This window comes from Hemiscyllium ocellatum, chromosome 24 (genome assembly GCF_020745735.1).
Source record: "Hemiscyllium ocellatum isolate sHemOce1 chromosome 24, sHemOce1.pat.X.cur, whole genome shotgun sequence".
NCBI lineage: Eukaryota > Metazoa > Chordata > Chondrichthyes > Orectolobiformes > Hemiscylliidae > Hemiscyllium > Hemiscyllium ocellatum.
This window is the reverse complement of record NC_083424.1, coordinates 28092036-28114839: the sequence shown is the minus strand read 5'-3', so window position 1 is coordinate 28114839 and position 22804 is coordinate 28092036. Positions and strand designations below refer to the sequence as shown.

Sequence of the window (22804 nt, the reverse complement as noted above, 5' to 3'; positions counted from 1 at the left end):
CTATCATCCCATCCCCTTTTTAGGAATACAGCAGTGCAAAATCGAGATCTGTGGATCAATTGGCAGGGGAAAGTACACAGTTTTGAGGTTGTGGAATTCACTTCCATAGTTAGTCATTGAGGCAAAATCTATGTTGATATTCGATAAAAGATTGCATAGATGAACTGAGAAAAAAACGGTTGAAGTGCTATGGTAACAAGGTAATTAATTATGATTTGAATTAAATTAATATGGATGAAATAGTCTCTTTAGATAAGCGATGATACAGTATTTAAACTTAAAAGAAGCAAATAATTTGGAATTTGTTAAAAGTAAAACTGGCAAAATCAAAATACAACAACAGACTTTAGAAATGACATTTTTATTTAGTGAATTGTGTGGAAAAGGTCTCTTTTTGTTTTAATACTTTTTTTCTTTATTTACTGACTACCTTTGAGAAAAATATCATCATGGAACACAATGCAGAGACCATACTCTATGTGATTACAGTTCTACTGTGGGTTGATCCCAGAATGAACCTGTAATAATTATGATGACTCCACATGCTTGTGGCTTGCAGATTGTTTCTGATACAACAGCAGAGAGATTAAATTATTTGGGAAAAGAATATTTTTGTTTTTGCATAGAATTGAAATCACTTTTCACTTTAAAATATATAATGTCTCCAGGGTTTCTGGGTTATCACAAAAGCAATTATCATTACTAAGACCATCTTGCCTTAACTCTGAAACATCATCTGACTCCACTTCTCCTTCAACCCATCATGTTGAGACCCTCATCCATACCTTTATTGCATCCAACTCAATGATTCCAGTGTTTTTTCTGGACTACCCATCACCTTCCATAAACTTGAAATAATCCACAGTTCTCCTGTTGTGTCCTAACTCATGTCAAATCCTCATCTGGCAACACTTTCAATTTTTAAAAAAACTTCATTTTGTGTTCAAATCCATCTGTGGTCTCATTCCTCACTATCTCTGCAACCTTATCCAGTCTGCAGTCTTAATTTTGGCCTCTTCCAAGTCCCTGATTCCCTTCACTCCACAAATAATGTCTGTCATCTGCTCTGAAATTTCCTAACCATTTCTGCTCTATTTCTTGAAATCACTTCTCCTTTGAAATCTTGTAATTTAAACAAACTTTTGATCACCTGTTACTTTTTTTTAATGTGGTACGGTGTCAAATTTTAACAAATAATGCCCCCATAAAGTGAATTGCGATGATTTATCAGTTAAAGACACTACATAAATGTCAGTCACAGTTTGTGAGAATGCATGAAACTTTGTAGTGCTAAACCAGGTATATATTTGGATGCGTGTGGCATTCTGATTTAATAGAACAGTCAGTTTTCATAACTCATGAATAACTGCTACTTTTGCAAAAATTGACACTGAATTATTAATTGGTCTCCGATGTTTCCAGTAAGAATGATGATCAGAGACTAAGGTGGTATTTGGCAGTTTACCTGAGTTGAGGGTGCTTTAAATATGGGCTGATAAATGTAGAATACATAATTCCATTCACAAATTGGAATTCCTACATTGTAACCAAAAATGTACAAAATTATGGGCACAACAGCAATAAAATGCCAAAGATTTCACATTCATTGTTTTTTTAATACTTGGGATCTGATGTGTGTATTTTCTTTTGGCAGGAAACAAGGTAGTGGGGATAGTCTAAAGGGCCCTGATCTGCCAGAAGTTGGAGAAGATGAGGTTCTGTCATGAAGTTAAAATGTAATTGAAGGACATTGTGCATGTTCTTTGGGTTCTCCAGCAAGAATGCATCAGTTGCCAGAGGATGACAGATATGTCAAAAGCCAGATTAATGCATTAGAAGAGAACTTCCTAAGGTATAAGTTATCAACAGCTGTCTAATCACAAGTTTTAATGTCTTTTGTGGTCTTGCATGAAAATGCTTTGAAATGTTTCATTGCCTCGCACACACGCAACTTAAACATTGGGCATGGAAAGTCAGTTTATGAGTACAGCTGTTCAACTGGTTTTTAACATTTTAAATCTTTATACAAAATAACCTGCTTTCTTAAGATATTTCTGCTGTATTTAATTGAGGTCGTTGTGCATGTTCCTTTCAGATGTTCTGGGACCCAGAATTTATCCTCAAAATGGAGGAGATGTAGGTACTTGAAAACTGATTTTGCCATATTAACCAGATGCATATTATAGAATGTTTACAATATTGGCTCAATATTCTGATCTGCATTTAATTTTTTCAACTCTGTATGTACAAGTTAATACCAATTTGGCAGAACTGTTACATTTTTTAAAGAAGTACCTTACACTTTCACCTTAACATACATTAGTTTGCATGGTATTTGAGGTTAGTTTATATTGATGATGAACTCATTAAAATACTTCGTAAAATGTACTGCACTGAATATAGTGGTGACATTTCAATATTCTAATCCATATTCATAATTGTCACAAATAATCAGATTTCCTTCAGAGATATGCTAGACCTTTAGATGATCTGGATTACATATTTACTGCATTTGATACTGTATATTAGTCAGTGTACAGGATTTTATCATAGTACTGTTTTGTCCAGGGTTAAATATTGAAGGCTGCAAAGGTTTCTGTAAAAAAAAACCTCCATTTTATGGGTATGGTCTCCCATATTGATTTTGATGACCAAAGCAAAACCCTTTTCAAAAAAGTTGTTGTTTGAAAATATGATTTACAGTGCAAACAAAACCTCAGTATTTTTTTATCCAGATGGTACTAATATACTGATATGCAACGTGCATCATTTAATCAATAGAATGCTTTGGAAAAGGGCAAATGCTTTCATAATACAGAATCATGAGATTGTGTGGAAATAGTTTTTATTTGTAAATGCATGTAGAGGAATACAAGTGATGGTTTCTTGTGAACAGTTATGTGATTTTAATGGAGTATATATTACATTTACATGGAAACGTTATGCTGTTAATTATCTCATCATCAAAGAAAGAGAAATATGAATTTGTAATGTAGAAAAGCCATGATTGCCATCTGCTTTACTTTGGGTAAAATCTTGCCTACTTTAAGATGCTCCTTAAAACCTACCTCTCCTCGCAAGCTTTTAGTCATTCATTCTAAAATCATCTTTTGCTGAATGTTTATGTATGACTATTCCTGTGAAGCGCCTTAGTATGTTTAACTGTGTCCAAGGCACTATTATTGTGAATTGATAATGTTCACACTTTAAAATGAAGGACATAGTGGCCTTTTAATCTTGTTGTACTGATAATTTATCAATGTTTAACTAAAAATTACAATTATGCTATATTGCAATATTTCCGAAATGAATTGCCAAATTTAATTTGTGCATTTAATAAAAGTGATTGTGCTTAAGTTTTATACAGTGGCCAAATATTATTTATGTACCTGTGGAAATAGTAATTATGCTGAATTATCAGTTATACCCTCGCAAACTTAGATGCTGCCTAAATGTCTCTCAAACACTGTTCTGTTTCATGGTGAGCTTTCATCCAGTATTTCTTCACCAAAAGCTTTCATGTTTTATAATAAATATGTAAATTAAGTACAAATATTATCTAATATCTTGAAAAACGGCTATTATTTTGGAAGCTGGAAACACTGCATCTGTTGAAATAGTCAACTTTTTATTGGAGATCACAGTGACATTTGAGAAAAATGTTAAGATGTGTAACGGATTACATAATGTAATAGATGTTTATAAAAATGCTTGTTAAGTAATTTGTGTTGAGAATTTATGATTTAAAGAAGTTAAGGCAATCATAAAACTTTTTGTAATCTGTATTAAACTGTGTGATTTCATCAATAAAGCATCTATTAGGGTCATGCTTAATTTGGTACAATTTATTTAAAACTAATTTACACTCACCACTAGCCTCTGCAAATTTGTAGGACAGGCTTTTAGAGAATCCTCTATAAAGTTCAGATGAAGGGTCACTGGTCTTGAAACATTAACTTGTTTTTTTCTCTCCATAGATGCTGCCAGACTTGAGTTTCTCCAACACTTCTGTTTTTGCCTCTGTCAAGTATGTTCATTAATATAGAAACTATATCACCGAAGCCATTCTTTCATCATTACCAATCCACACGAGCGTTAGCATTAGTCATGATTCCTTATATCTGCCCTGAATCTTTATCCATCTATGGAAATTATTTTTCAAGATTATCCTAATATCATTTTTTTATCAGTCTTGTTCAAACAGTTTTAACCTGGTTGGATCAAGTGAAAATGTTAAAGATTGACCAAAGGAGATACAAGATCTGCAGGGAAGGTTGTTATAATTTTAAAAAATAATCTTAGTTAAATTTCTAATAAGTTGAATTTTACATTAGATTAGATTACTTACAGTGTGGAAACAGGCCTTTCGGCCCACAAGTCCACACTGACCCGTCGAAGTGGAACCCACCCAGGCCCATTTCCCTACATTTTCCCCTTCACCTAACTCTCCGGGCAATTTAGCATGGCCAATTCACCTAACCTGCACATTTTTGGACTGTGGGAGGAAATCGGAGTACCTGGAGGAAACCCACGCAGACACGGAGAATGTGCCAACTCCAGTCAGTGTGAACCTGGGTCTCTGGTGCTGTGAGGCAACAGTGCTAACCACTGCCGCCCATTAAAAGCCCACTGCACCTGGTATTCCCAGGCGGTCTCCCATCCAAGTACTAACCAGGCCTGAATCTGCTTAGCTTCCGAGATCAGACAAGATTAGGTGTTTTCAGACTAATATGGCTGCAGGCAATTATGAAACAAAATCTTGTTGAGGTGTGTCAATTAGTTTAGTAAATAAGATTGAGTGGTAGTGCATGATACCTTACAGCCCTCTCACGTTCCACACCATGAATATAACTAAATGGGAGCCTAATAAGCAGAAATTGTGCCTAGATTTATATTAAACTGGGTATCTGACAAACCACTTGGGAGGATTACTGGTATTACTAGCTTATCTGCATGCTTTTACAATACTTCCTCACAATACCTACTTTTTTGACCCTCCATAGTTACCTCCATCAAACTTTTCTGTTGTTCAGCCAGCATGGACTAAATTATCTCTTTTAGTGCTGTCACCATTCTATGGTTCTAGTTGTACACCTGGTATCCAATCAGAAACTGGAAAAGAGTTTTGTGTAGACGAATTAGGGAAAAAAGGTTTAGTGTATTAAAAAGCAAAATCAAACCCATTAGCTTCCGAGTTTTGAAAACGTTGTACAAGGAAAGAGTAAGTAGTTAGTTTAAATGAGGCAAGGAACCACAGATTTTAACATTTGCTGTTTGAATGCAATTGGCTGCATTAAAATAACCGTTGGAGCAAGGCCAGAGCAGCTTTGGAGAGAAGATACCTGAGAGCACACCATGGCCTGATCTCCAAGTTTTTCACTTTCCCATTCTCTACTCATCTGCTCTCCTCCTCCCGACCTATTTAAATTTCCTTGGTGCTACCACAGCACCACTCCATCCCTAATATCCAACATTACTTTGAGGGTGTCACAGCAAGTAAAACTCTTACTTTGACAGTTCGTTATTCCACATTACATCAATAATCATAACAAAACTAAGTTACATTCAACAGGTTTAGTCTTTAATCATTTTTAAAACAATTTCAAGTTGTTGATCAAACTCTTTAGATAAAACTCAATAATATTTATTTACAGTTTTAAAGTGGACCTGATAGCCAAGGCCCAAGGTAGAAAACCAGTCTTTTGACTTCAAGTTCACAGGATAGAAGTCAGTTTGTTTCCAGAATTCTGTATGGCTCCTTTAATCTTCTGATTCAATCCCCTTTTAACATGAAATAGAGGCATTATTAGATTATAATATAATAATGTAATCTTGGTACTGTAATTAAGGAATATTATACTTTCCCAATAATTCTCCATCATATGTCTGACTCAGATTTTGCTTAAAATGTGACTTTTTTCAGTGCAAATTAAAAGAATTTTTATTAAATAGTGTATCAAGTAATAATTGTTCTCTTTGCTTTCTGCAATAATATTCAATTGTTTGTATTCCTTAGTGTTAGAGTTTTATATTTTATGGCAAGACGACAATTATTGTGGTGTATTTTCTGTTTAATTAGACAAAATAAAATCAATTCTGCAGGTAAGTATGCAGAGATAATAAACACTTTTTATCCAGCATAGACATTAGTTATTGTCAATGCTAATCATTTTGAGTTGATAAATAATTTGAATTGATTATGACAAAAATAATATTTTATTGCTAATTAATGAGAGCTAAAGAGAGACTGCATGAGGATGGAAAAACATCGCATCAGCTAGCACAATGAGCAATATTATTGTTGCCTTACCAATTCATAGTCTTCAACATACTTGTACTTCTTTTCTTTATAATATTTGCTTTTCTTTAAGAGGTACAGGACAATAATATCACACAAGATTGTTGCCTAAAGGAAAGATTTTAGTTATATATAAAACAAAGTACTTATCAATGCAGTTCGTTAGGCTAAAATTTAAGTAATTAAGTCAATGTTGGCTTATATGAGAAAGAAAACACATTAAATACACACATTGAACAAGCAGGTTGTGCTATCATACAGAATAATGGAAGCATAGAGTGGGTTGAGGCACAAGTATGATGGCCAACCAATGCCAAGTTGAGATTTAGTATATTAGTGATATGTACAGATGTTCTCTTTTCCATAAAAGAAACCAAAGACCTGTGGATGCTGGAAATCAGAAACAAAAATAGAAATTACCAGAAAAATTCAGCAAACCGCAAAGTGTCTGTGGAGAGAAAGACAGAGTTACCATTTTGGGTCCAGTGACCCTTCTTCACAGTTGGTTGTTGTCATGTATAGGTTGCTATATATGCTGAAGATGGATGGGGGCAGGAGTAAACTATAGATGGACATGAAGCCCAGAGAGATAACAGCAAGGACTCATTAATATCGTAACTGAGCGATCATACCAAAATGTAATTGAGAGTTTGTGTGGTGACTAATCTGATGTATAAGGATGACTGAAATTTGGTTAGTTGCCAAACCACCAGTCAATATAAATGTGGGAGTGGAGGGCAATACAAATTAAAGATAAGACAATAACAGTAAGTAGTATGTAAATAGCAACAAGATGAATGCAGAATCTACGTGGATTGATTTAAAGAATATGAAGTGCAGAGGCCATATTTCAGCTTTATGAAGGAGAGAGAGTAACTGTGAGCACCTCAGGGAGGATATATTAGCCCTGGATGGTGTGCAGCAAATGATTTACAAAACAGACTTGAACACCAGATGCCACTGTCAGGAGCAATCCTACAAACTTAGGTTATGTTCCCCGAAACTTGGAAGAATAAGAAGTGTTTTGTTTTAAGTTTAGAGATATTAAAGGGAGTGAATAGTTGAAGAATCTAAGATTAAAGGGTGCTGTCCTACAAATTTTGAGCCAGACCTTGCGTAAGTAAAATTAGGAAACTCCTCTATATGCAAACAGTGTTAGAAGCTTGGAACTGTTTTCCACAAAGAGAGATGTTTCCTTAATGGATCGTTTTTTAAACTATCATTGGCAGATAACAGATTATGAGTAAATGTTATTGTTTTGGAGTTAGCCTGTTGATCTGTTTGGTTTACATTAAGTGGCAGAATGTGGTGAAGGGATTAAATGGCATGCTCTTGTTTTCATGTTCCTGGCAGGAGTGATCTCAGAGCATTGAGTATAGGAGTTGGGGGGGGTCATGTTACAGCTGTACAAGACGTCGGTTAAGCCACTTTTGGAATATTGCATGCAATTCTAGTCTCCTTTGTATCAGAAGGATGTTGTGAAACCTGAAAGGGTTCAGAAAAGATTTAAAAGGATCTTGCTAGGTTTGCAGGATTTGAGCAATCAGGAGAGGCTGAATAGGTTGGGGCTGTTTTCCCTGGAGCATCATAGAGGTTTATTAAATCATGAGGGGCACGGATAGGATAAGTAGACAAGGTCTTTTCCCTGGGGTCGGGGAGTCCAGAACTAGAGGGCATTAGTTTAGGGTTAGAGGGGAAAGATATAAAAGGTACCCAAGAGGCAGAGGGTGGTGGAGGCTGGTACAATTGCAACATTTGAAAGGCATCTGATGGGTATATGAATAGGAAAGGTTTAGAGGGATATGGGCCAAGTGCTGGCTAATGGGACTAGATTAGTTTGGGATATCTGGTTGTCGTGGACGAGTTGGACCGAAGAGTCTGTTTCCATGCTGTACATCTCTATGACTCTGAGAATCAATAGTTGCTAATGGGGACCATTAGTGGCTATTAATGGGTTGGTTTTGGTGGCAGCCCATGTGATGACAAGGCCAGTTGTCTGGCAATTGAAGTAAGGACGTAGAAGAACGTGCTCAGGCCCTAAAATTATTGAACTTGATACTGGGACCTGAAAGTGGAAAAAAGATGTTGAGCTTTGCTGGAGCACCGCAGCAAGCCTGAGACAGATGTTCACCAGGAAACATAATGAAGTGTTAAAGTGGTAAGCAAGAGGAAGCACAGGCTAATATTTACAGACAGAATGTCGGTGTTCTGCAAAGTTGACATCCAGTCTATGTTTTGTTTCCCCAACATAGAAACCACATTGTAAGCAGTAAATACAGTAAAGTAGATTTGAGTGAAGTGCAGGTAAATTGCTGCTTCACCTGGAAAGTGTATCTGGGGCTTTGGAGAGTGAGGGAGGGAGGAAGTAAACAAGCAAGTGTTACACCTTCTGCAATTGCATGGGAAGATGTTGTGGGGGTCTGAAGTGGTTTTGGGAGTGGAGGAGGAGTGGACCAAGATATCCCAGAAGGAATGGTCTTTGTGGAAGGCTGACAAGGGAGGGGATTGTGCCTGAGGCTGGGTTATGATCCTTTGGATGTGGTTGCTAGTGGGGTGATGAGAGGATTGGGAACCCTATCGCTTGATGTGGAAGAGAAGGGTTGAGGGCCAAAGTGTGGGAGAGGGGTCAAACGTGACTGAGGGTCCTGCCATGAGCTGTTTTGTGCCAGTTTTATTATGACCAGTTTGTGTTTGGTGAGGGAATCTTTAGTTGAGGAAGAAGGTCGACATTTCAGACAGCCCCTTGTAGAACTTGGCATTATTGGAATAAGGGTCCAGGTAGACGGATACCTTTTCAGCTTCTAGTAACTTGTATTTTATTCATTGGTCTCCAAGTTAGGAGACTTTCTATTGCTTGCTGATTAAATTTAATAACTAATCGATTCATTAAATAAGGTGATGTAGTGGTAATGTCAATTCACAGCTTTAGTGCCAGGCTAATGCTGTGGGGACATGGTTTCAAATCCAACCATAGCAGCTAGAGTACTTTATATTCAATGTGGAATTGAAAGTCTGTTTCACTTCCAAGCTCCAAGGTTTCTATCATCAATTGTTCTAAAACTCATTTAGGGGAAGGAAATCTGCCATCCTCACCCAATAGTGGTCTACATGTGACTCCAGATTAACAGTAATGGTTTCTCTTGACTGCACTCAAATGGTCCAGCAATCCTCTCAGTTTAAAAAGGCAACTAAGAATAGACAGTAAATGCTGGCCTTCCTGGCGATATTCTCACCCAATGAAAGAGTGCACTTTGGTTATAAGAAATGAAAGAAGTTTTAAAAGTATTAAATATCCAAATATTGATGCTCAAAAGGGACCTTCTTGTTTGCAAAGTACAAAACTAGCATCCAGGTAAAGCAATTAGGAAGGCAAGTGGCATACAAGCCTTTATTGAAAGGGAACTGGCATTTAAGATTAAGATAATTTGCTAAAATTGGACAGAGCTTTGGTGAGACCACACCTGAAATCGTGTGTAGTTTTGGTCTCCATATTTAAGAAAAATATAGCTGCATTGGAAGAAATACATAAAAGGTTCACAAGATTTGTCTCTGAAATAAAAGAGTAGTCAGATGAAGATCTGTAAATTCGGCCTAAATTCTCTCGAGTATATTAGAATTCAAATGTACATAATTCTGAGGGGACTTAAATGGGTAGAGATTAAGAGGGTTATTTCCACTGGCTGACTGAGGGCACAACCTCAGGATAAGAGTCAATTGTTTAGGATTGAGATGAAAGGAAATTTCTTTGAAGGAAGGTGAATGTTTTGGATTCTCCATGTTCAAGGATTCTGGATGCTCCCTTGTTTACTTTATTAAAGCTTCAGCAGAATGATCAGAATTGAAGCCCACAATCCACTACCATCGTACTGGTTGGTAAAACACCCTCAAGGGTTGTTTGGTCTACAACAATCCCAATTCTTGGGATCTTCTGTTTCTCCTTTTGTTGACTATTTACAATTATGGCCAGAATAATTATTAACTGAATAGGAGAAAATTCCTAAGTGTAATTTGTATTTGGGTACCATCTTTTGAGTGCCGAAGAATAGTCTAAAGTACTCAGGACTCCACATTTAACTCTTCTGCAACAATGTACATGCGAGCATTTTTAGAATATAGACTTGACACTCAGTTTCATCTAATAGTTGACTATAGGTATTAGCAAAGGGTGAAATATTTAATTATTTTCAAAACATGATCTGATGGCTACAAAGTGTTTAGATCCTACTGAGATGGATCAGAAGTGTTATTTTTGACCTCAACTGACAGAGTTTGCTTCCCTTGTTAATTGAATTTCTCTGCTTCCAAACATAACATGTCATATTTCTTGGAGACACACAGAAACAATCTGAAAAGAATAGTGCTACCACTTTGAAACATGACGACTGTCAACTTCTTCCAAAGCAAGAACCCGACCTGTAGGTACTTGGAAAGTAAAGATCCTCTAACCCCTTTGCTTCAAAGGAAATATAAAATGTGGCTTATATTGTTCAGAATATTTATTGTATAGCCATCATTTTTGTTGCATAAAATTAACTTACCATTCCTAATAATGCCAACCCAGATCCGATATTTATCATTGTAGGGATAATATCAAATTTTCCAGCCTGTGCAAAACATAATATTGTTAAAGCAGTGTGCATTTATGTTAGAAAAACTGATATGCTTACATTGTAAACCTTCTATCCTCAATTTGTAACATGTGCAAGAAATTTGTAAATGTAAAACGAACTCCAAAATCACTGTTCTGCAACTATGAGTGCAGCTTTGTCATTTTTTGATATCCAGAGATATTTTCCTTTTTTGCCCTATTCCTTTTTTTGGTAGTTCATGTTATGTGTTGACAATTGGTCTTTTTGTAGGATTGATGTAAAAAGTTGGAAATTTCAGAAGTAACCATAGTAACCCTATATGATATTAGTAGTAATGTGTCTAACTGGTTTGAGTCCATTTGTTTGCAACTTTTAGTGGAAATGTGAGGCCTTTCTTTAATTAAAGAGTTTGACTGGCTCTTACATTCTTAGTAAAACTGCAAGTTTACCTGCTTCATTTGAAGAATAATGAGTCACTTTATTCTCTAGCCCTCAAGTATCTTATTTCGCTCCCCTGCATTCAAATCAGTGTCTGTACTTGGCCTCATAGCTGCAGTCAGAAGGACAACTTAATCAAAATGTGCAGGTTAAGTGAATTGGCCATGCTAAATTGCCCGTAGTGTTAGGTGAAGGGGTAAATATAGGGGAATAGGTCTGGGTGGGTTGCTCTTTGGAGGGTCGATGTGGACTTGTTGGGCCGAAGGGCCTGTTTACACACTGTAAGTAATCTAAGACTAATCTAATCTAAGACTATGTACTCTAATCTCAGTCTGAGCTACGTTCTTTCCATACAGCCCTCCAAACCAATTTTACCATCTAGTATGTAGTCGATGGATCTTGGGTTTCAATTCTAATTATCTGTTCCAGCCTTAATAAAGTGGAGCATAGAGAATACCCTTAGATATGGAGAATCTAAAAGATTCACAACCCTTGAAGAAATTTCTTCTCAGCTCAATAGTAAATGATTGACCCATATCCTGAGACAGTGTCCTAAATCAGCCAGTGGAAACAACCTTCTTAGTCTGTACCCTTTCAAGTCCCCTTGCAATCGTGTACATTTCAATGAAATTAACCTTATGCACCCAATAAATCCATGGAAACTTCAACAATCTGTCTGAAAGTGTGGCACCTTGTTACAAATAACTTTGGCCTGCAGACATAATTTCCACTCTCAGAACCTTCCTTTCTTCCTGAAGAATGAGATCCATGTGAGTTCTTCCTTCTTCCCTAGCAACGTTCCTTCCTTTCATGAGCCATTTTCTATCCTCTTTGGATTTTGGAGTGGCAAGGTGATGATGGAGAAAGAGTTTGAATTTGTGGACTGGGTCAAAGATCAGCCACCTCAGATACCTGCCTTGCCTTTGCAATCTTCTAGCTCTGAGTTCTTACTAATTCAGGAGCTGAAATTTTAAATTCTTCCATGAGAATTATTTCTCTAAATGCTTCATATGTAGTCTCTACCTTTTGATGCCCATATCCAACACTGTTACCCAAACCTATAGAAGCTTCCTCAAAGAAAAGCATAAATCTCATGATGATATCATTTGTTTGGCTATCTTTTCAAAAGAAATGAAAAATACTTTTATGTCACTTTTATCAAATTTTGGGATGGTTTGCCTGTATTTAAGCAGCTTCCCACTCAATCTTAGATTGGACTTAAATTTTTCTTCATCAGAATGGACCCCAGAGTCCGTCGTCTTTTGCTCTCTGGTACAGTTTCCTTAGACTTCAGGCTTATTTTCAAAGTAAGTTTTATTTTTATTCTAAATCAATATTTTGCATTTATTAAAAAAACAAAACTGGTTAATTCACAGCTCATGAAAATATAAATGTTTAACTGTTTGAAAATTAGTCCAAAATGCAAACATCTAACACACACATAAAGAAGAGTAAAACAGATTTGTCTTTGTAACGTCAACAACAACATTTTTGGCCAATACAAAGGCAAAAAGGATAGGATTTGAGATATACAGATAACTGTCAGGTTGGATGTTCTGGTGCACAAAGTCACATACTGCTGCTGACATATAATTGTCACTGGAGATGTTTGCGACTCATTCAGGAAATATTGAAAAACTTTGAGGCTTCTCATGTGAGAGCAGGATTCCAGGTACCTCACTGAATCACAATCAAGGGTTTTTTTTAGATTAGACTTACAGTGTGGAAACAGGCCCTTCGGCCCAACAAGTCCACACCGACCCGCCGAAGCGCAACCCACCCATACCCCTACATCTACCCCTTACCTAACACTACGGGCAATTTAGCTTGGCCAATTCACCTGACCCGCACATCTTTGTGACTGTGGGAGGAAACCAGAGCACCCGGAGGAAACCCACGCAGACACGGGGAGAATGTGCAAACTCCACACAGTCAGTCGCCTGAGTCGGGAATTGAACCCGGGTCTACAGGCGCTGTGAGGCAGCAGTGCTAACCACTGTGCCACCGTGCCGTTCTTTTCCAGAAACAGGAGAGCGGAGCAGAGATGCTTCTCAGCTACTCCAAACAATATCAAAAGCAGAAACTGAAACCTGGTGGTCATAATTCCTGGAAGGTAATCTCTAGTAAGCAAGGAGTTATCATAAGACATGTGAGTAATTAAGAAATGCCTTATTTATTTAAAAATCCCAGAATCTACTATTCTCTAAATTCAAATCCACTTCCTGTCTTGTTCCTCAGCTGAGCCTATGCTTCAGACTATCAGTCTCAAGATGAACTATACTGGACAGCTAATTTCACTTGTTATATTGCCTGCCTTACTCATGTTTATATCTGTTTCATCCAGCGTTGTATCTTCTAAAGCTCTCCTGATCAGCCTCCAATCATCATCTTCTCCCAAAATATGAGCTCAACTAAACCTTATATCAAGTATCACACTAGGTCCCACTCATCCATCTTTGTTTCATTAAATTGACTTCTAGCTGCCCCAATTTCTCCAATATTGGGTTTTGATCTTGATCCTGTGAATTTTTCTAACTGGAAAAGCACAGCAGGTCAAGCAGTATCCGGGGAGCAGGAAAATCAACGTTTCGAGCAAAAGCCCTTCATCAGAATCGATTTTCCTGCTACTTGGATGCTGCCTGACCTGCTATGCTTTTCCAGCACCACTCTGATCTAAACTCTGGCAGTCCTCACTTTTGCCTATTTTTCTAACAGGCCCAGCCTCTCAATTCTCCCCTTCCCCCACTCCTGTATTTTCCATCCTCTGTACAGCTATCTGTGTGTCCCATCCATCCTTACTAGTTATTGATTTTGCTCAGATCTATTTATCTCTTCAGTATATCCTCTTACTTTAAGTTCCAGTTTAAAAGCATCATTTACAACTGAAGATTACTACTATTCATTTTTGTCTGTTTATACCATGAAGCACATTGTGCATTTTTTGGTAACCTTAATATAGAAAAAAAAATCCCATTGTTATAGGCTAATAATCATACTTTTTTCCCTCAAATTGTGCTATGTTAAAACCATCAGATTCAAACACAACAAATACAATAATTCTGCTTTAGTTATTTCCTAGTTTGCAAATACACTATCTCATGAAGTTGTGTAGAGTACTTAAGAATTAGAAAGTAGGAAGTAGATTTTGTTGGTATTAATGACTGGAGAAAAATGCGTGGACCCTTTAAGAGATAAAGCTTGGAGGTGTAAAAATGTGTATACAAGCAGCTGTAGATGCACAAACCGTTCTAAAATTGAAACATGTATCAATTAGCTGTGTAATTGGATACCTTAGGTTTGTTTTGATGTTTTCGCCACTAGTTTGAATTTAGCCAATTAATTTAAATTAGGACCTGGATACTGAAAGCCAATTGAATTTAAATCTGATGGTATTGACAACTTTAAACCAAATCATATTATTATGAATTTGATGTGTCATGGAGATATGTATAAAGGGTTTTTAAAAAAAAATGTTGGAGTGAGCCAACTGCCATCTGAAGAGCCAGCAAACATGCCAATGAGAAATAAATACAATTCTCTCACAAGAAATCTCCATGCTCTCTTTAAAAAAAACACCATCTATCTATAAAATATACCACGGCACTTATAGCTACTATCCCAGACAGCAGAATTCAGAGAACCGTACTGTCACAAGAATTCAATGAAAAGAGGCGTTTCGGAAAGCAGATCAGCGGAGAGGATGCAGAGCACTCCAGAAGACCCATTCTGTGTGAAGGTTGAGAGACCCAGTTTTAATTTATTGTTTTCTTATTACTTGAATAAGTGGGACCTGTGTTATTGAAACAGCATACCAAAAGAATTTAGTTTAATAAGGGGCTAGGTAGTAGTTAGGCAGGAATTGTCTGGGCTGTTAGTAATTCTGTTAATTTGTTCACTGTTAGAGTTAAATAAATCCATTGTTACTTGTTACTCAGTGAATATCAGGAATTCCTTTCATTTACCCACTCCTTTGTAACAGATTCAGGGGTGACAGGGTAGGTTATACCACTTGTCCCACCTCTTTTAACAAATTGAGGTGAGGTGCTCCTCCCTGGGTGTTTTGATTTTGGTTACCAGACAGAGTCAACCTCCCCTTCATAACAAATATTTGACTATTAATGAACATTGAAATGTTCATGTTGCATACATCAGGACAAACGCAACAATGTCAAATTTCAAACAATTACTTAGAACAAGGTGCTAACTGGTTTGCAAATCAACTCCAGCTACGGTATTGCCATGTTAATGTTAGATATGATTCCACAACTGGACAGCATTTGTGAATGATCTTGAGAGTGTGCTAATAGCTACACAAACAAATAATTTAAGATAATCAGTCAAGCATTTGATGTGACTCACTCTATGCTTGTTAGAAGCACATATTCATTACAGGGACTAGTTTTCAGCAAACAAAAGGAAAATATTTAAGTATACAATCTTTTTAAATTACCCAGGAACTTGAGAAGGCATTAGTTTCCTGTTGATTTCTTTCTACCAACAGTTTTCGCTCCAGTAATAACTTTAACTTATGTATCCTGCAATAAAGAGCACCTTATAATGAAAATAGCTGTTCAGTCTCTCTTCTAAGCCTTTCACTTTAGATCATATTTTTCCAAGTTCATGCAAGCATTATTGTCCATACATTCCCACCAGCTTTCATCACTCATTGAAACTCCTGAATCATTTTAGCCATTACTCCTTTAATCAAAAATCAAACTCTGTTGCTTGTTGTAGGTTCATATTCTTGATATCCTGATAGTTTTACAACTGAGGAACTTATAGTTGTAATTGCACAGATGAATCAGAATGATGCAGCAGGAATGAATGGGGAGCATTTATTAGTTGTTAAGCTACCAAAAGTCCTTTTACTGATATACTATTGCTCTCCCTCTTCGAGAAGCTAAGGTACATAAAATCTGAGACTCATCAGTCCTGACTTCATTATTAATTGAACCTCTATAAGAACTAAAAGAAGCCATTACAATACAATATTCATATACCATTTGCAAATGGTTGGCTACACTTTTACCTGCACTTTTCAGTTATACAACTGGACTACGACAACAACTAATTCAATAAATAATGGTAGTGGGGAAGAGTTAAATTTATACTGACTGCTCTCACTGCTATTTTTTTTTGGGGGTGGAGGGGGTGGGTAGTAGGAAATACTTTCACATGTACATCCAAATGCACAGATGTTCAAGATCAGGAAAAAATGAAATTTACCATTCTCCTAATATTATGAATGAAGACAACTGCTGGAAAAAAAAACTCATTTTTAAAGTTAGAAAGACCATTATTTTGCAACTGGGATAAATAAAAACCACTGCAAGAGTGTTCTAAAGTGCTTTAGGTTCAGTGTAAAATTCATAGCAAACCACAAAGCTTACAAGTGCAACGTATGAGTGTTAGAGCAAACTTTATTAACTATGCATCCAGGAGTGTGCTGATTGATCAACTGGTTCACATAAATCAATATAAAAACACACTTGAATCATAGAAAAATAATGCGGGGGTATACACATCACTGTTAGACTTTATTTATAGAACAATGCAACTACATCTTAAATAAAACATACTGGTAGAGAATCTTCTCACTCACACCTTCAAGTGACTACTCAGCCATTGAGATTGTGACAATAAAGTAAATTTCCAGTATTTGAGGTATATAATTTTTGCCTGTTTATTGAGCGCCAGTTCACTTATTACTTCTATGTTATAAATTTCACAAAAAACATGATTGTTGTATTTAATACTCATGATTTGGAGATGCAGATGTTGGACTGGGGTGTACAAAGTTAAAAATCACAACACCAGGTTATAGTCCAACAGGCTTCCAATTAAAGCTGGTGTTGTGTGATTTTTAACTTTATATTTAATACTGGCATCAGATACTACAACTGTCTGTTGCCAGAGTTGTAATGTGAAGTTTGAAAAAGGTTATCTTAAAAATTACAAATAAATTGCATTGAGGACACAGATTATGTGCACATAAGATATTAGAAGATCAGTCAGCTGCTGTGCACATTCGAGTTAGTTTATTGTGTGATTGTCAAGGTTACTTGTTTCACATAAGTAGAAATATATTTAAAATAGCTCTATTGCTGATGAAGGGCTTTTGCCCGAAACATCGATTTTCCTGCTTCTCAGATGCTGCCTGACCTGCTGTGCTTTCCCAGCACCACTCTAATCTAGTCTGGTTTCCAGCATTTGCAGTCCTTTTTTTAAAGTTAGAAATATAGGCAAGGAAACTAGACCACTTGTCTAGGATCTACAAATATAGTTACATTTTTGTTTCAGGTCACCTTGAGCTACCAGAAGATTGTTGAAAATCTACTCACATTAATCAATTGTTCTATATTTCAAGATCAAAAACTCTGATTAGTTAACTGAATATTTTTATTCTAAAGCTGTTATGCAAAGCAATTAAAGGAAAATAATAAAACTTACACTCACCTGTCCAAAAACTTCAACCTCAAATCGTATTCCATACGTCTTGAACAATGTTCTTACTTCTATTCCATTCAAATTTACAAAGTATTTAGCAAATCTGGTTTTAAACAAAGATAACATACAGTTCACAAATTATAAACAGTGACTTTTCTTCAATTATTCTTATGATACTTTAACCAAAGATAAACCTTTACCCTTCACTATAATTGAGTAACTCTGTGCTGGAGAAATGCAATGAATGCAAAGCAGCATTGAGAGGTCTGCAATTAGATTAGATTACTTACAGTGTGGAAACAGGCCCTTCGGCCCAACAAGTCCACACCGACCCGCCGAAGCGCAACCCACCCATGCCCCTACATTTACCCCTTACCTAACACTACGGGCAATTTAGCATGGCCAATTCACCTAACCCGCACATCTTTGGACTGTGGGAAGAAACCGGAGCACCCGGAGGAAACCCACGCAGACACGGGGAGAACGTGCAAACTCCACACAGTCAGTCGCCTGAGTCGAGAATTGTACCCGGGTCTCAGGCGCTGTGAGGCAACAGTGCTAACCACTGTGCCACCGTGCCGCCCACTAAATCTTAACTGTATGATAATAGAGAGCTGCAAGTTGAAAGGAGTGCATTAAATTGTGAGATGGCCTGTTTCTCAAGTTAATTTGCAATATTGTCCAGTTTGGATCAGATGGCTTCACCAAATTTTGAATGCACTCACATTGTTTTATGTCCCAATTACATCAGCAAAATAAAGACCAGGTTAAAAGAGTGGGAGACAGGGATACAAATGTTTCACATGAAATTATGCAATATTCAAATACCCTCATTTTTATACCCAACTCAGTACCTGTATCCAAATGTAGCCCAACTCATTATAATATCTCTGTGCCAAAACTAAAGAACCATCCATTCAATATACTTATTCAAAAATGAATTTTAAGCAAAGCAGAAAAATTGTTTTTAATATACACATACACTTTTTAAAATGTTTTAAAATATAATTATGGAAAGCTGGGTTTTTAATGGTTTCATTACATTGCACAATTTTAAAAAAGTCTTTCATCATTGCATGTTCCTAAATTTGCTGTTCTTCATATGCACAAGTCAATGGCAGCAAAAGCATATTGTTAGTGTTACTATAGTAGTAATCCAGGTAACTGAATTAATGTCCCAAAGGCACAAGTTAAATTCCCACCGCAACAACAGCTCAATTAAACCATAAAACTACTAAGTTGCTATAAAATTCCATCTCATTCATCATTGTGAAGACAGAAATCTCCCACTCCTACCTATTCTGGCCTAATTTTGACTCCTAATGTGGTTGATTTTTAATTGCACTCTGAAGCAGCTTAGCAATCCACTTAAATCTATTTACTAGCAAGTCTAAACACAGGATAAATCACATGTCGCAGTACTGCAAAGGTCACCTCATTTCACGTAGCAAAATTGGGGAGTTTTCTGTTGCATTTCAAGAAGCTGATGTCTTCTACAAAAGCAGGAGCTTTAGTAAGGAGGTGAGTCCTCTGCAGGCAGCAAGGTTAGTCTTTCCTGCCCAAAATGACTGATGATGTCATTGTAATGTTATGTGATCAGACTCTTAAAAGTGATAGTCCACTATACGGACCGAATACACAACATCCCTTGCTCTTTACATCAGAGTTTCCTGCAATGAAAGCATTCACAATATTTATAATCATATATACAATAGTCAGTAGATAAGATATTCCAGAGGATGTCAATTCCTGAGTGGCTGTTGGTGCACCCCTCAGATGTTTGTTTATTTTTCTCATTGGTTTTAACATTTGGTGTTTTAGCTGTATTAGGAACATTATCTGTTGTAATCTTTTCCTGAGACAAGTGAACATGTGAATCTCTGAACAATGTCATTGTGTTCTCCACCAAGGTCTCCCACAGATGCTTCAGTTAATGTTTTGTCCTCAGGTATATTCAAGTCTCTTGGTATGGTTATTTGTGGATCTTCAAGTAATGTTGTCTCTGACACATTCATTATGGTTACCAAGAGTTTAGCTGCATGCCTTCTCCATACTACATTGTCTCATCTTTATGGTGTAAGAGACCAATCCAGTCTGTGCTACATTAATGACTGGTAGCCACTTCTCACCAGTGGTGTAATTCCTCACCATTTCTGGACCTGTTTGGAAAATGCAGCGTTTGGCCTTATTCTCCCATTGGAACACCTGATCCTGTAGTTTCCTGTCAACAATGTCCTTTGGATGGTTTCAGTAAATCAAATAACTTTATCATGAACAATGTTGGAGAACTTTGAGTTGTTGAGTGGGCTGTCTTCCAGAAGGCTAACAAAAATTGGCTGAATCTTTTGTGCAGTGATCTTTGTTCTCAAGTTACCTTTATAAAATATTTAATTGTCTGAACGAACTTCTCTGCTAAATAATTTGGGATTTTAAACAATCCGTAACCTCGTAAGTGATAATGGTCCACAGTTTATATCACAAGTTATTCCAGATATTCAAACCTTGCAAAGATCTCCTGTAATCTTTCAATGGTTTTTTTTTTAAGATGTCTTCATGATGTCAAGTTCAGGCCATGTTGTATGAATGTATACCCCTATGAAAAACAATCGTCCTTCAAACTATCTAGCATATGGATTCTTTGCCATAGCCATTCCAATGACACTGATAGTTGTGCCTTCTCAATTCTGGAGTCAAGCCCTGGCGACCAAAAATAAATTTTGGCATTCTCCTTTATTCTGACAATGTTACAGTGACCTTTGTACAGTTGATTTAACACGTATTTCCTATAAGAGACCTCCTGCTTGTACAGATAGTTCTAGCTTCGATGTGATATGTGGCTTCAGTTCTGGGATTGTTCCTGTGATCTTACCACAAAGTACCATGTCCATTACTTTGGATACAGTGGATCAGTTCTAGAATATTTCTTAACTTGTCTGTCATTACCAGAGGATTTGCACTTGTTTAAAGTAGAAAAGGATCTACATAAGGACTGTTTTTAGTCAACTTATATGACTATCAGCATCCCCATGTAAGTTGGATTGCCGATACTTAATTGTTTGTTGCTGTCAGCTCACACATAATGTCCAAATCTGCTTAAATACCAAGGCTACAAAAGCAGGTCAGAGACTGGGAACTCTGCAAGAACTAATTTAAGTCTCTCCAAAATCTTCCTAACATCTACAAGGCACAAGTCAAGAGGATGATGAAATATTCCCCACTTGCCTGGATGAGACCAGTTTCACATCACTGAAGACCACAGGAGACATCCAGGAGCAGCTCACATTATTGGCAACCTGTCCACCAACTTAAATATTCATTCCCTCCAATGTTAGTAGCACATATACCATAATAACATGTACTGCAGGAGCTCACTAATGTCCCTTTGACAGCACCTTCCAAACTGAAGACCTCCATCAGCTAGGAGAACAAGGGCAACAGACAACACATGCAAGTTCTCCTCGAAGTTACACATCATCCTGACTTGAACTATCACTGGATCAAAATCCTAGATCTTCTCCCTAATAGCCTTTACCACATGAACTACAGTTCAAGAAGGCAACTCACTGCCAAACTTTCTCATGCGCAACAAATTCTGATATCAGAAATGCCCATGGTCGAGGAACTGAGTACAGGATGTCATGTTGCAGTTTTATAAGACTTTAGTGAGGTCACAATTAGAGTATTGCGTTCAATTCTGGTTGCCACATTACAGAAAATTTGTGGAAGCTTTGGAGAGGGTGCAGAAGACATTTACCAGGATGCTGCCTGGATTTCAGGGTATAAGCTATAAGGAGAGGCTAGAAAAACTTGGGCTGTTTTCTCTGGAGCAGCAGAGGCTGAGGAGAGGCTTGACAGAAGTCTATAAAATTGTGAGATACACAGATAGGTCAGAATTGTTTTTCCCAGAGTTGAAATGTTTAATACTAGGGGCATACACTTAAGGTGAGAGAGAAAGTTCAAAGGAGATGTGAGTTTTTACACAGTGAGTGGGAGGTCAGGAACACCTTGCCAGGGGTGGTGGTGGTGCCAGATATAATAAGGGCATTTAATGGACTTGTAGATAAGCACATTAATATGCAAGGAATAGAAGGATATGGACCAAAGGCAGGCAGAACAGATTAGTTTAATTTGCCATCATGTTCTGCACAACATTGTGGGCTGAACCCCCCCATTCCTGTGCTATATAATTCTATGTTCCCAAATCTCAGCACATCTCCACCTTATTTTATTTCTCACCTTCTAATGAATGTATATTCATTATTATTCCCACAAAAATGAATCACTTCACATTTTGCTCGTGAATTTGTAATTCACTCTACAAACCTACTTACATATATCCTGTAATTTGGTTCAGTCTTACAACTTATAGCAATATCCCGAACCTGGTATAATCTGAGTTTTGCCAGTGCTTCTCTAATGTTTGAACAAATGGTTCATCATTTCTATGAATTATAAGTGGTCCCAGTACCTATCCGCATGATGCACCACTTCCCACTCTCTCCAAGTCCAGAAAAAAAACTTTCCTTAACTTCTACCTTTGGTTTCTTTTATGTAACATATTTCAATGCATTCTCCTGCATTGATGCTGAATCTACATGCTGGCAGTTTACATGAGTTTCTCAAGTTGTATTTTACAGAATCTCCATGTTTATTATATCCACTGCATTGAAAAAAATTACAAATAATCGATAAGGACAAGGAATTTAATAAAGATGGTTAAACATGCTTTCAAAATTCATGCGGATTATTTGCCTCTAGATATTTTGTTACCTGATCTTTTAATAAATCTTGTAGCAGCTTTCCTAAAACTGATGGTAATCTAGCTAGTCTATAATTCTCTGCATTTTCGTTGATCTTTTTCTTAGGAGACAACGATAGTATTCACCGTTTGTCAATCTTCTGCCATTCTTCCTTTTTCTGTTTTTTTTGTCTGGATACTTATCACAATGGGATATCCAGGGTATATCCCTGCATTTAACTCTAATTTCAAAGAATTAAGTACTCTGCCAAACAAAATCTCTAATTAATGGAT

At 36.9% G+C, this 22804-nt stretch overlaps 2 protein-coding genes and 1 pseudogene across 3 annotated transcripts in view; 1 reads left to right on the top strand and 2 right to left on the bottom strand.

The window, feature by feature from the left end:
* LOC132827123 (calcium/calmodulin-dependent protein kinase kinase 2-like) overlaps positions 1–3811 on the top strand; it is a 100436-nt gene extending 96625 nt beyond the window's left edge. For both annotated transcript variants that reach the window (XM_060843625.1, XM_060843626.1), the window contains exon 16: positions 1655–3811. In XM_060843625.1, coding sequence (XP_060699608.1) covers positions 1655–1727 — 73 coding nt within the window. In that variant the 3' untranslated portion in view covers positions 1728–3811. The remainder of the gene's footprint in view (positions 1–1654) is intronic.
* Positions 3812–4623: 812 nt separating this feature from the next.
* On the bottom strand, positions 4624–4742 carry LOC132827481 (5S ribosomal RNA; annotated as a pseudogene).
* An 831-nt stretch (positions 4743–5573) lies between these two features.
* Positions 5574–22804, bottom strand: part of LOC132827340 (P2X purinoceptor 4-like) — a 56034-nt gene continuing 38803 nt past the window's right edge. The window contains exons 9-12 of the mRNA XM_060843992.1: positions 17782–17875; positions 10837–10902; positions 6311–6406; positions 5574–5781 (exon numbers count right to left, since the gene is read on the bottom strand). Coding sequence (XP_060699975.1) covers positions 5761–5781; positions 6311–6406; positions 10837–10902; positions 17782–17875 — 277 coding nt within the window. The 3' untranslated portion in view covers positions 5574–5760. The remainder of the gene's footprint in view (positions 5782–6310; positions 6407–10836; positions 10903–17781; positions 17876–22804) is intronic.